The 13,383-nt window shown below is 46.3% G+C and overlaps 1 protein-coding gene across 1 annotated transcript in view; it reads left to right on the top strand.

Moving 5' to 3' along the window:
• LOC115083679 (oocyte zinc finger protein XlCOF6-like) overlaps positions 1 to 11,655 on the top strand; it is a 36,847-nt gene extending 25,192 nt beyond the window's left edge. The window contains exons 3-4 of the mRNA XM_029587637.1: positions 857 to 980; positions 9,173 to 11,655. Of these exons, the coding sequence (XP_029443497.1) occupies positions 857 to 980; positions 9,173 to 11,082 (2,034 nt within the window). The 3' untranslated portion in view covers positions 11,083 to 11,655. The remainder of the gene's footprint in view (positions 1 to 856; positions 981 to 9,172) is intronic.
• Positions 11,656 to 13,383: the final 1,728 nt, after the last annotated feature.

The following is a 13,383-nucleotide window of genomic DNA, read 5'->3' as shown; positions in this document are numbered from 1 at the left end:
TGGCCAGAGAGGGAACAAGAGCCAAGGACTCAGGAAGTCTCTTCCAGGCACTCGGCAGAGCGAGGCAGAAAGCAGGGAATCGGAAGGTGGTGGAGGAGGAGAAAGGCACAGATTAGAGGAACGGCGTCCACGAGGAAGGGAGAGAGAAGAGAAGAAAGGCAGTGAGGAGCTGCAGAGTGAGTGCATTGGTAGGGGAGGGAGAGAAGCTTGAACTGTAGGTGGAAGTGGACAGAGAGTCAATGTAGCGACCTGAGAAGAGGGGTTACATAATCATAGCGAGGTTAAAGACAGAGAAGTCATGCAGCTGAATGTTGAAGAGATTGCAGAGGAGAAAAACGATTCAGCAGGAGGTCAGCAAAGAGCAAGTTACAGAAGTCTAAGCAGGAGGAGATAAGAGAGGGGAGGAGGGTTTTGGCTCAGAGAGGAAGGGATAGATTTTAGCAGTGTTATAGAGGAGGAACTGACTCACTTTAGCAGTGTTTTGGATGTGCAGAAGGAGGGAGAGGCATCAAAGATGACCCAAGGTTAGGGGCTGAGCAGATCAGGAGGATGAGAGCACAGTGAGCCCTCCTGATGTGACAGAATCAGATGTTCCTGATGTTCTGGATAATGCTCTGTTAGATCTGGGGTTTTATTATTCGCTGATTTATCCAGGCAGAGACGATTGGTATTCTGGATCTTTGGGATTAGACTTGCAAACCCCAAGGTCCAGAAAGGAAACTGAGTCCAGGGGAACAAGTCTGGCAGTTCCTGGGGATGAGGGGTCCTGGTCTCCTCTTCCATGATAAAATGTTATGGGATTAAAGCCAGCTGAGCCCCTCCACGTGTCCCTGAGTGTTTCTGGTTTGTGTTTCAGGTGCCGGTGACGTTTGAGGACATCGCTGTCTCTTTCTCCCAGGAGGAAGGGAGTTGTTTAGCTGAAGGACAGAAGGAGATTTACAGGGATGTGAAGGAGAATTATGAGACCCTGAGCTCTGTAGGTAAGGATTGCATTATAGATATTTTTCTCTCTACGTACCCGGATCAGTCCAGAAAGCTGGGTTTTGCCTCCCCTCTAGCAGATGGAGACAGAGAAGTTTTTGACGGACACTGCCTTTAAGTTGAGGTGCCACCTGCCGTCCGTCAATATTTCTCTGTCTCCAGCAGATTGTGGAGGTGCAAACTCCTGCAGTCTGAACACGTAAAAAAAAAAAAGGAAAAGAAATAGAGAACAGATCTATAGAGGGGTCTACATCCTCCCAGGGGGTTGCTAGGTCCCAGTGGGACCATCCCCCCTGGTAATTGAGTCATCCGAGCAGAGGGTCGGAGACCTTGTTGCTCGCCCCTTTGAGGCAGCTGCCAGAGAGCCCGGTTCACTCACCCTGCCAAAGGACGGTAGGACCTGCAGCCAAGCATAAAGTTGTTTCATTTAAAAAAGAAAAAGGTAGAGACGCTTTCTTGAAGCAGTTGCAGGTAGATCAGCAAGTCCCAACTTGTGGCTTCCGCTTCGGACGGTTCCCCTCTGTCTCTCCTGTTTCCCGTTTTCGGTGCGGGATTGCTCCAGGTCCTGCACTTAGGGCTCACCGACCGTGGCGCGGCCTGTAGCGTCTTTGGGGCCACACGCGCGCATGTCTGTTGCGTGACGGCCTTTGCTCTGAGGGACCCTCCTCCGAGGCAGCTATATGGGGGACGCCGTCCTCGTGCCGGGAGCCTGGAAGGCTCGGGTTAGTGCAGAAGCCATCAGGGGACCCGTTTCCCACTTAACGTGGGAACAGAGGCCATTTTGACCGCGTTCGTGCGGTCTGCGGAGGGGGATTCCCATCCCTCTTTATCGCCACAGACAGAGGCCTCCGGGGGAGGTCCGCAGCGCAACCGCCGGGGATTTTTCCTCTGACAGGGAGGCTGGAGAGGGCTCTGACTCATCCTCCTCTCTTTCCTCTAACTTTGTGCATTTTTTGCACAGCGTTTTTAAGGCTGGGCGTTCAAGTAGGCACCGCCACCGCAAGCAGGTCTCATTCGGGGCCCCCAAGAGAGTCAAGCAGCCGCAGTTGGAGAGGGCTACACCTGCGGCCCCCACGAGGTCCGGAGCTCCAGACGTTGCTGGAGTCTCCAAAGTTTGCCGTCCCATCAGGTCCGAGCCTTCCGTGTCGGCAGGGGATTCGACCCCCAAGCACACTCTAGCATCGGATCCTCCTGGGGGGTTTACTGATGGGGGACCAGGATCCCAATGAGTCACAGTCGGATGCTCCAGGGCTTGCTGGTGATGACCCCAGGGTGGTGTGCTTATTTCGTAGTGAGGAACAGTTCTTGAGGAGCTGGGTATTGAGGCCCCCCCAGGAGAGTGCGGCGTTGGGAGCCATGGATCCAGTGATGATGGGCCTCCGGGGTCCTGCAACGGCCTTTCCATTTCACATGTCAGTCAACGCCTTGCTCTTCAGGGAGTGGGACACTCTGGACACCAGTTTGAAGGTAAGTAGCGCCATGGACAAGTTGTATCCACTTCTGGATGATGCGCTGGACTTCTCGGGATCCTGAAGTTGAATGCAGCGGTGTCCGCAGTCACTAAGAAGACACTGTCCCTGTCTTGGGCTCCGTGGCGCTCAAGGATCTTCAGGATCGGAAGCTGGAAGTTCACCTCAAGACGATTTTCGAGGTTTCCGCTCTGGGGGCTCGGGCTGCTATGTGCAGCAGTTTTATGTTACGTGCATGCCTTCATTGGGTGCAGCAACTCCAGATGGATAAGTTCCTCTTGGATACGGAGTCCCTCCAGCGCAGATGCATTATACGATCTGCTGTGGACCTGGGCTAGAATCATGATGTCCTCTTTTTCCGCATGCAGACTCTTCTGGTTGAGGAATTGGGCGGCAGATATCTCCTCTAAAGTGCAGCTGGGTTCTTTGCCCTTTTAAGGGTAAGCTGCTGTTTTGGTAAGGAGTTGGAGGAGATGATCAAATCCTCGGGTGAGAATAAAGTTCACAGATTACTTGAGGATAAGCCGAAAGTGAGGGCTTCCTTTCCCCCTCGAGCACATTCTCGAGGAAATCGTAGATGTTTGGCTTCTAGGTCTTCGGGTTCTTCTGCCAGGCTAACGTCGAGCAGTCAGCAGCCATGGAGTCAGCCTTTTCGTGGCTGCAGGCCCAGTAGAGTACTGTCCAGGGTGTGGGTGGAGCAGTCTTATGAATGAAGCAAGGTCGATTCACTCCTCGGTGCTGCTAATCGGGGGCCGGTTGGCTCTCTCTTACGAGGAGTGGACCAAGATTACTTCTGACCAGTGGGTCTTGAACGTAATAAGTCAAGGTTACGCTTTAGAATTTGCTCGGCCTCTGAGGGATCTTTTTCTCGTCTCCCCATGCTCTTACCGGCAAAAGGTATTAGAAACATAGAAATGAAATGACGGCAGAAGAAGACCAAATGGCCCATCCAGTCTGCCCAGCAAGCTTCACACACTATTGGCAGTACAGCCTACCGTCTGTCGCCTCAAAGAGCTGTGGGCCATTGTGCCAGTGCCTCCAGTGGAACAAGGGACAGGCAGGTATTCCATCTACTTTGTAGCCCTAAAGAAAGAAGGTACTTTCCGACACATCCTCGATTTAAAGAAGATGAACAGGGTGCTTCGTTTGCTGCGTTTTCGCATGGAGATCTTACGGTTGGTGATTGCAGCGGTGCACAACGGGGAGTACCTCGCATCCTTGGACTTGACGGAGGCTTACTTACACATTGGGATTCAGCCCGACCACGAAAGATTCCCCCGCTTCTTGATCTTGGGGCAGCACTTTCCATTTTATGCCCTGCCTTTCGGCCTAGTGACCACGCCCAGGACCTTTACCAAGGTGATGGTGGTGGTGGCAGCTGCTCTTCGGAAGGATGGCATTCTGGTACACCCTTATTTGAACAACTGGCTGATTCGAGCAAAATTAGATTCTCTCTGTTGGGAGGTGGTAACTCAAGTCCTGTGCCTCTTGCGGTCTCTGAGGTGGCAAAGAGTCACCTGGTTCCCTTCCAGACCCTGGAGTTCTTGGGAGCCCTCTTTGACACGAGGATGGGCAAAGGTTTTCTCTCCAAGGAGCGGATCCATAAATTATAGTCTCAAATTCGCTTGCTGTTGGCCATGCGTATGCCCAGGGTCTGGGATTACCTGCAGGTTCTGGGGTCAATGGCTTCCACCCTGGAGGTGGTAACATGGGCCTTTGCTCATATGTTTCCCTGACATCGCCAGGCTGATTAGTCTTCACGACAGATGTGAGCCTCCAGGGTTGAGGAGCTCACATTCGAGAACTAACGGCTAAAGGCCACTGGAATACAGAGGAGTCTCTCTGGAACATCAATCAGCTGGAAGCCTGGCTGGTCTGGTTGGCATGCTTGCAGTTCAGCAGCTGGCTGGGAGTCGAGCAGTTTGATTCCTCAGTCACAGGAGAGATCCAAAGTCCTTGGCTATTGATGCTCTTGTGCAGGCCTGGCTGGAGGGGCAAGCTGCTTTATGCCTCTTCCCCGTGGCCCATGTTGGGCAAAATAGTTGAGGGTCGAAAGTCACAGGGGACTGGTGCTCTTGTAAGCACCGGATTGGCCCAGGTGATCATAGTATGCAGATCTGCGAAGACTCCTAGTAGACTTCCCTCTTCGACTTACAGCACAGAGGGATCAGTTGCAGCAGGGGTCTGTCCTTCACAAAGATCAGACTCTGTTTTGTCTTATGGTATGGCTCTTGAGAAGGCTCGCTTGCTGAAGCATGAATATTCTACTGCAGTGATTGCCACCTTGTTTTTAGGGTCCAGGTGAATGGTGGATCCTTATTGGCTCATCCTAATGCGGTCCATTTCTTGAGGGGAGTGAAACATCTTCGTCTTCCCTTGCGGTTACCGCTTCCCTTGCAAAATCTTAATCTGATGTTGGATTTCTTGGCAGGCCCTACGTTTCGACCACTGGGTAGCCTTTCCTTGCAGTTACTGATCTTAAAAACGGTGTTTCTGGTGGTGATATATGTTCTGTGCATCAAATTTCCAAGCTGCAGGCCTTGTCTTGCCGGGAGCCATTCCTTCATATGACTCCAGGGGCGATACAGCTGTGGACTGTTTCTTCCTTCTTTTCTAAAGTGGTTTCAGATTTTCACTTGAATCAGTCCATTTCCTTGCCATCACTGAATAAGGAAGTAGATGCAAAGGAATATCACCTGTTGCATCCCTTGGATGTCAAGAGACATGTCGTGAGGTATCTGGAGGTTTCTAAACCTTTCTGAAAGGCAGATCGCCTGTTTGCCCTTCATGGTGGAGGTAAACTGGGTGAGCCGGCTTTGCGGGCTACAATAGCTCGCTGGATTAAGGAGGTAATCACAGCCGTGTATGTGGCCGCTGAATAGCCATTGCCTAGTCAGGTCAGAGCTCATTCCACTAGGGCTCAGGCAGTGTCATGGGCAGAGGTTAGATTGTTGTCTCCCGTCGACATTTGCCGAGCTGCGACATGGTCCTTCTTACACACCTTTTCCAGGTATTATCGTCTGGATGTGCAGGCCCGGGAGGACGCAGCCTTTGCACGTGAGTTTTGTCTGGACCACGGGCAGCCTCCTGCCCTATTCAGGAGTAGCTTGGGTACATCCCATTGGCCCTGAGTTCATCTGTCTATATGCTAGGAAAGGAGAAATTTAGTATTTACCTGATAATTTTGTTTTCCTTAGTGTAGACAGATGGAGTCAGCTTCCCGCCCTTGGCTGCCAAATGGTTGTGCTATGGTCCTCTTGTGTGACTACGTGATCCAGGGATTCCTGGGAAGTGTTCATTATGTCCCTAGATTAGTGTTTATATATTATTTTCCTGAGTTCAGTGTTTACTTTTGGTTGAGTGCAGAAATGTTATCTGTTATTAATCAAGTTTTTGATAGTCTGCCCACAGTGGCTTTTGAAGAGAATACTGGCGGGCTGATGTGCTGCAGGAGAATATATATACTGTGACGTCAGTTTGCTCCGTTTCCATCTGCTGGTGGGGGTGCATAACCCACTGGTTCTGAGTCCATTACACTAAGGAAAACAAAATTATCAGTAAGTAGTAATTTCTCAAAGTTGGTGCATTCGTGTCTGGACGACTGGCTCATTCTCGCAAAATCAGAGAACCATTGTCGACAGTCAGTACAAAAGGTACCGATGCATTTGAAGTCTCTTGGATGGGTGGTAAACCTAGCAAAGAGTCATTTAGTCCCTTTTCAAACTCTAGAGTATCTGGGAACTCAGTTCGACACGTTGGCTGGGAGAATGTTTCTCAGGGAGAGAGAGTGCTGAAGTTGAAGAGTCAGATTTGGCATCTGCTAGAATTTTCAAAGACTAGGGTCTGGTACTGTTTACAGATTCTGGGTTCTGTGTCATCAACATTGAAATTAGTGCATTGGCGTTTGCACATATGCGGCCTCTGCAGGGAACTCTTCTCTCCTGCTGGAATCTTGGAAGAGTTTCATCTTCCTCTTCTGATAGAGAGGGAAGTCAGGTACAGTCTTTCATGGTGCTTACTCGCACCAATCTCGATTGTGGTGCAGATCTGAAGTGGGTAATAGTCAGCACTGATGCAAGCCGTTCTGGATGGAGAGTGGTGTGTCAAGATCAGTTGGCGCAGGACTAGTGGTCAAAATGGGAGGCCTCATGGTCTATCAATCGGTTAGAGATGAGAGTGGTGCGTTTTGCATTGCTTGCCTGTCTGCCACTATTACATGGCCATCCAGTACAGATCCTTTAAGACAGAGCAATGACAGTGGCCTACATCAACCTTCAAGGTGAAACCAAGTATCAGGCAGTGGTCAAGAGGCCCTGGAGTTGATTTTCTGGGCAGAGCAGCACTTAGAGCGGCTGGTGGTGTCTCAGATTGCTAGGGTGGACAACATTCTGGTGGATTTTCTCAGTCAAAGAAAGCTAGACCCCGGGGAATGGGAGCATGTTGGAGGCAGCGATGTGTCTCATTCACGGAAGATGGGGATATTCCCAAATTGACTTATTGGCAACCAAAGAGAACACAAAGGTGTTGCGGTTTTACAGCCGCCAAAGAGAACATGGTATGGAAGGAATGCTCTGGATCTGCCGTGGACTTGAGGGATTCTTCTCTGTCTTCCCTCAGTGGCCTTTGGTGGACAAGGGATTATGACGGATAGAGAAACATCCGAGCAACATGATCCTGGTAGCTCCAGATTGGCCATGTTGACCATGGTTTCCAGATCTGATCAATATAGCCATAGACGTGCCGCTGAGGTTCGGACATCAGTCAGGACCTAATATTTTTGGGTCAGATGGCTCACTTCTGTCTCACGGCTTCGCTTCTAAGAGGAGACTACTGAAATGGAGGGGATATTCTAAAGCAGTTATTTCAGGCTAGGCAACCTTATTGCAGGCTAAGTGACCTTCTACATCCTTGGCATATGTGTGAATTTGGAGGGTCTTTGAGTCCTAGTCTGCTGTTGACGGCGTGCAGCCTGTTCAGGCTACAGTGTCGCATATTTTGGCTTTTTTTTTTTTTTTTACAGGAAGGTTCTAGTCAAGGGATTAGCCTTTAGCTCTCTGAGAAGGTTGTCTCTGGGGTAAGATGCAAGGGTATCTTCTGTCTGCATATCCGGATGTGGTTTGGTTCCTTCAGGAAGCTAACAACTTGCATCCTCAGGTGTGGAACATTTCTCCATCTTGTAATATGAATCTAGTCATTAGAGAATTGTGTGAGGCTTGGTTTGAACCACTAAAGAAGGCTTTGACTCTTTAAAGTGGTTTTCTTGGTGGCTATTTGTTCAGCCAGGTGAATTTCAGAGCTCCAGGCACTGTCCTGTCAAGATCCCTTCTTACAGAAGTTGGATTCGGGGGCCTCTTTATGCATGGTGCCTTCTTTTCTGCCTAAAGTAGTCTCAGTATTCTATCTTAGTTAGACAGTGGAGCTTCCAGCTTTTCCAGATTTTAGATTCCTCTACGTCTCATGCAAGGAAGCTTAGGCTCTTAGATGGGAGGCGTGCATTATTGAGGTATCTAAAGGTCAATAATGATTTCCATAGATTAGATCACCTCTTTGTACTGTGGAGTGGTCCAAAGAAGGGTAGGTAAGGCATCTAATGCTACAATTGTGCAGTGGCTAAAGGAAGCGATCGAGTTGACTTACATTCTGAAAGGGTGCCCGGTGCTGGGAGGTTTAGGGGTGCATGCGACATAATCTCAGGTGACCTCCTGGGCTGAGTCACAACAGGTGACACCGCATGAAATTTACAGGGCAACTGCTGGGAAGTCGTTGCACACTTTTGCTAGGCACTATCACTTGGATGTCTGGGCTCCGGCTTCCATGTGCTTTGGTGAGAGTGTTCTACGAGCAGAACTCTCCCGGTCCTACCAGGGGTAAGGGAGCTTAGATACATCCCAGGAGTCTGGAATGATCTGGGTACATAGAGGAAAAGGAAAATTGGTTCTTTTTGTGTTAATACAGAACGAAAATTAACAGGTAAGAATCAATTTTCCTATAAGCTCAGAGGACCCAGAACTACAGGAATCCTAAAGGAGGGACCTGTGTGATCTCCAAAGTTCCTGTATTGCAACAGCTTTATTGCTGCTCGAATAAAAATGTCACAACATTAGAGGCAGGGGGTAGATATCACAAATCCTGTGTTAAAAGATCGTCACTGGCTCTTAGTTGAAACTGATGGTGATATTCAGAAATAAAGTGTTTGTCTTCTACATTTCGACGTTATGAGCCTCCGATATCATTGAGGGTTGAGGGGACAGGGATGCTTCTGTTCCCTCTGCTTGTGAGTACTGATTGCTACTAAACACGTAAGAGAGCCTTTTCTATCGCTACCTCTTTTTTGTGGAAAGCCTCTCTAGTGTAATTTAAAAGCATGCAGAAAGGGTTTGAAAACTTTATTTTTAAAGATGTTTTTAATTTATCCATTTTATGTTATGTTGTTTTATTTGTGATTGAATGTGTGTGTATTTTTGTAATTCACCCTGAATAATTGCATTGGGGGAGGCAGGATATGTTTTATGAATAAATAAATAAACCACAGGAGGTCTATAAAGGCGTAACACAAGAGTTTTCACAGGCATCTCCTAAACCTTCTGCTAAGTTACAGTATTCTCTAATATTAGAGATCCCATGTGCTCATTGTGTCATCCTTCAAAATGTCTGATCCCAGGTCATTGGTAGCTTTCCGTGCCGTTGTCACTGACATGATTATTTCTTCTTTTTATATCCAGCAGACAATGAGGTCATAAAGGAAGAGAAGAGGGAGGAGAATAGAGAAGAACATCCTCTACTATTGGCATTTACACTAAGACCATCAGGAAATGTCTTTGAAAATCTGTCCCAGAGGACTGAGGTGGGCGACACTAGCCAAAGTCATCAGGAACTGGAGAAGAAGCAGCGAGACCCTGCAGGAGAGTCATCAGCTGGAGTCACTGCATGTGAGAGAAGTGACGGGGAGCTCACAGACATCCCTGAGCACCAGAGACACCTGATAGCAGAGGGACCCTTCCAGAGTAATAACAGTGATCAAATGACTTCTGACCTCCATCAGACTCACCTGATAGCAGAGGGACCCTTCCAGAGTAATAACAGTGATCAAATGACTTCTGACCTCCATCAGAGTCACCTGATAGCAGAGGGACCCTTCCAGAGTAATAACAGTGATCAAATGACTTCTGACCTCCATCAGAGTCACCTGATAGCAGAGGGACCCTTCCAGAGTAATAACAGTGATCAAATGGCTTCTGACCTCCATCAGAGTCACCTGATAGCAGAGGGCCCCTTCCAGAATAATAACTGTGATCAAATGACTTCTCTCCATCAAATAGAAGAGAAAGAGAAGAAATCCTTTTACTGTGACACCTGTGGGAAAACTTTTGATAAGAAATGTCATTTTGTATTGCATCAGAAAACCAACACAGGAGCAAGACCTTTTCCATGCTTACAGTGTAAAAAATGTTTCAAGCAGAAGGTAACCCTGAAATTACACCAAAGAATCCACACTCAAGGGAACACTTTCACTTGTATTGAATGTAAGAGAAACTTTTCTAGCAGGGAATCCTTAGTAATACACCAAAAAACACATACAGGTAAGAGACCCTCTCATTGCCCTCAAGATGAGGAATCTTACAGCTCCGAGTTCTCTTTATTAAATCCCCAGAAAATGGAGAGAGAAGAGAGAACATTTTCATATTCTGAAAGTGGAGAAAACATTCAAAAGCAAGACCTTATAATAAACCAAACACAGAAAGAAGAAAACATATTCATGAGTACTGATGCTTTTCCCACACTCAGTACATGCAAAAACTTCAGTCAGGAAGAAAACTTCACAGAACAACTAAAATTCCAACCAGGAGAGAGAGCAATTTCAAATAATGAATGCAATAAAATCTTATGTGACTGGAAAGTCTCTTCAAGAGATGGAAAAAAATATACTGGTGAGAGACCATTGTCTTTCATTCAAGCTGAAAAATGCTTCAGTAGGAAGGCAGATGTCTCACAACAAAAGAAAATCTCTATAGGAGAAAGACAATTTGCATGTACTGAGTGTGGGAAAAGCTTCAGGCAGAAACGCATCCTCAAAATCCACCAGAGAATCCACACTGGTTTAAAACCATTTGCATGTAGTGAGTGTGGTAAAAGTTTCAATCAGAAGGACATCCTAAAACGCCACCAGATAATCCACACTGGAGAGAAACCATTTTCGTGTAGTGAGTGTGGTAAACGTTTTAGTCGGAAGGAACATCTCAAATGCCACCAGAGAATCCACACTGGAGTCAAACCATTTACATGTAGTGAATGTGGTAAATGTTTCAGTGAATTAGGATCTTTGAACCGCCACCATAGAATCCACACTGGAGAGAAGCCATTTACCTGTAGTGAGTGTGGTAAAAATTTTAGTCGGAAAGAAACTTTCAAATGTCATCAGAGAATCCACACTGGAGTGAAACCATTTACATGTATTGAGTGTGGTAAGAGTTTCAGTCAGAAAGGTCACGTCAAATGCCACCAGAGAATCCACACTGGTGTCAAACCATTTACATGTAGTATATGTGGTAAAAGTTTCAGTGGGATAGGAAACTTGAAACGCCACCAGAGAATCCACACTGGACTCAAACCATTTACATGTAGTGTGTGGTAAAAATTTTAGTTAGAAAGGAATACTTAAATACCACCGGAGAATCCACACAAGAGAGAATTAGTTTACATGTAATGTGTGGTAAAAGTTTGTCAGAAGACATATCTTATGGCATCAGAGAATCCACACTAGAGTGAAACCAAGTCCATGTACTTTATGTAGTAAAAGCTTCAGAAAACTCCCTCGTGCATGTTCAGTGTGGAATTTTGTGGATATCCTGAAAACCAGACTGGCTGTGGGTCTTCTAGTCTAGGTTTGGGATCCACTGATCTAGGCATCATAGTGAATAATATGTAGAAATCCTTTGTTCAGTGTGCAGCAGTAGCTAAAAAAGCAAATAGAATGCTATAAATTATTAGGAAAGGAATTGTGAATAAAACAGAGAATATCATGATGACTTTGTATTGCTCCTTGATGTGACCAAGCCTTGAGTATTCTGTTCAGTTCTGGTCAGCGCATCTGCAAAACAACATAGCAGAATTAAAAAAGGTACCGAGAATAGTGACCATAGTGATAAAAGGGATGAAATGATTTCTTTATGAGAAAAGGCTAAAGAGGTTAGAGCACCTTAGCTTGCAGAAGAGACGGCTGAGGGGAGATATGATAGAGCTCTATAAAATAATGAGTGGAGTGGAAAGAGTAAACATTTGAAAAGTACAAAGAACAGGAGAATCACAATGAAGTTACTGGGTAATACATTTAAAAATAATAAGAGAAAATATTTTTTTTACTCAATGCATAATTAAGCTCTGGAATTCGTTACCAGAGGATGTGGTGAAATCTATTAGAGTAGCTGGGTTTAAAAAAGGTTTGGACAAGTTCCTGGAAGAAAAATCCATAAAACATTATTAAGGTAGAGTTGCAGAAATCCACTGGTTATTCCTCTGATAAGCAGCATGGATCGACTTTTTGGGATCCTGCCAGGTACTTGTGACCTGGCTTGGCCACTGTTGGAAACAGGATACTGGGCTTGTTGGACCTTTGGTCTGACCCAGTATGACAAATCTTATATTCTTATGTTCAGAAGAAAGGAAGAACTTGAAAGCCATAAGAAAAGCTCCACAGGAGTCAGATGTAATTCATGCACTCTCCTATAGTTTTTGAAATTGTAGACTGGCCTGATAAAGATATTAAAGGGTTTGGATTTAAGAACAATAAAACCTCTCCTTATCCATCAAGTAAGCTGTAAGAGTCGGTGTGTGCTGAGATTGTACATTCCATCAGCTGGTGCAGGTCTTACAGTGCTGAAGTACAAAAGTGAATGGCCAAAACTGGTCTCCATCTTTCAGCTTGGACAATTGTTACAAGTGGAAGAAATAAGTGAGACTCTACCAGTCCATGAGGGGAAAGATGCAAAGGAATTTGCAAAATAATAGAAAAATGTTTGTAAAGAATCAGACCAGCAAACATGGAAAATCACTTGGCAAAAGCACAAATTTAGTAGGAGTTACAAAGCGTTACTTCAGAAACCCCATGTAGATCAAAACTTGACACAGGAATGGTGAGTTTAAACATAGAGATGAGAGATTGATAATTGAAGTACAGGATAGTAGAGAGAAAGTGAACAAGCCCATGGGCCGGATGAGGTATATCCCAATATACAGAGGGAGCTCAGAGATGTGCTGGTGGGTCTGCTGAAAGACCTGTTCAATTGATCCCTGGAATCAGGAGTGGTGCAGTGGGACTGGAGAAGAGCAGTGGTGGTCCCGCTTCATAAGAGTGGTAACAGAGAGGAAGCTGAAAACTACAAGCTGCTTAGCCTCACATAAGTGGTGGGAAAATTAATGGAGATGCTGCTAAAGAAAAGGATAATGAACTATCTACAGTTTGGTGGGTTGCTGGACCTGAGGCAGCATGGATTAACCAGAGGAAGGATCCTGTCTGACAAATCTGATTGATTTGTTTTTTATTGTTTGACTAGAGAATTGGATCGAGGAAGAGCACTCGATGTGATCTACTTGGATTTCAGCAAAGCTTTTGATACGGTCCCACATAGGAGGCTTGTGAATAAAATGAGAAGCTTGGGAGTGAGTGCCAAGGTGGTGGCATGGATTACAAACTGGTTGAGCGATAGGAGACAGCATGTAATGGTAAATGGAACCTACTCTGAAGAGAAAAAACTGTTAAGTGGAGTGCCACAGGGAACGGTGTTGGGACCGGTTCTGTTCAATATCTTTATGAGCGATATTGCCGAAGAGATAGAAGGTAAAGTATGTCTATTTGCGGATGATACTAAGACCTGCAACAGAGTGGACATGCCTGAAGGAGTAGAGAGAATGAAAAGAGATTTAAGAAAGCTGGAAG

The sequence above is a fragment of the Rhinatrema bivittatum genome, chromosome 2 (assembly GCF_901001135.1).
Source record: "Rhinatrema bivittatum chromosome 2, aRhiBiv1.1, whole genome shotgun sequence".
Taxonomy (NCBI): domain Eukaryota; kingdom Metazoa; phylum Chordata; class Amphibia; order Gymnophiona; family Rhinatrematidae; genus Rhinatrema; species Rhinatrema bivittatum.
This window is presented reverse-complemented; position numbering and strand designations above follow the sequence as displayed.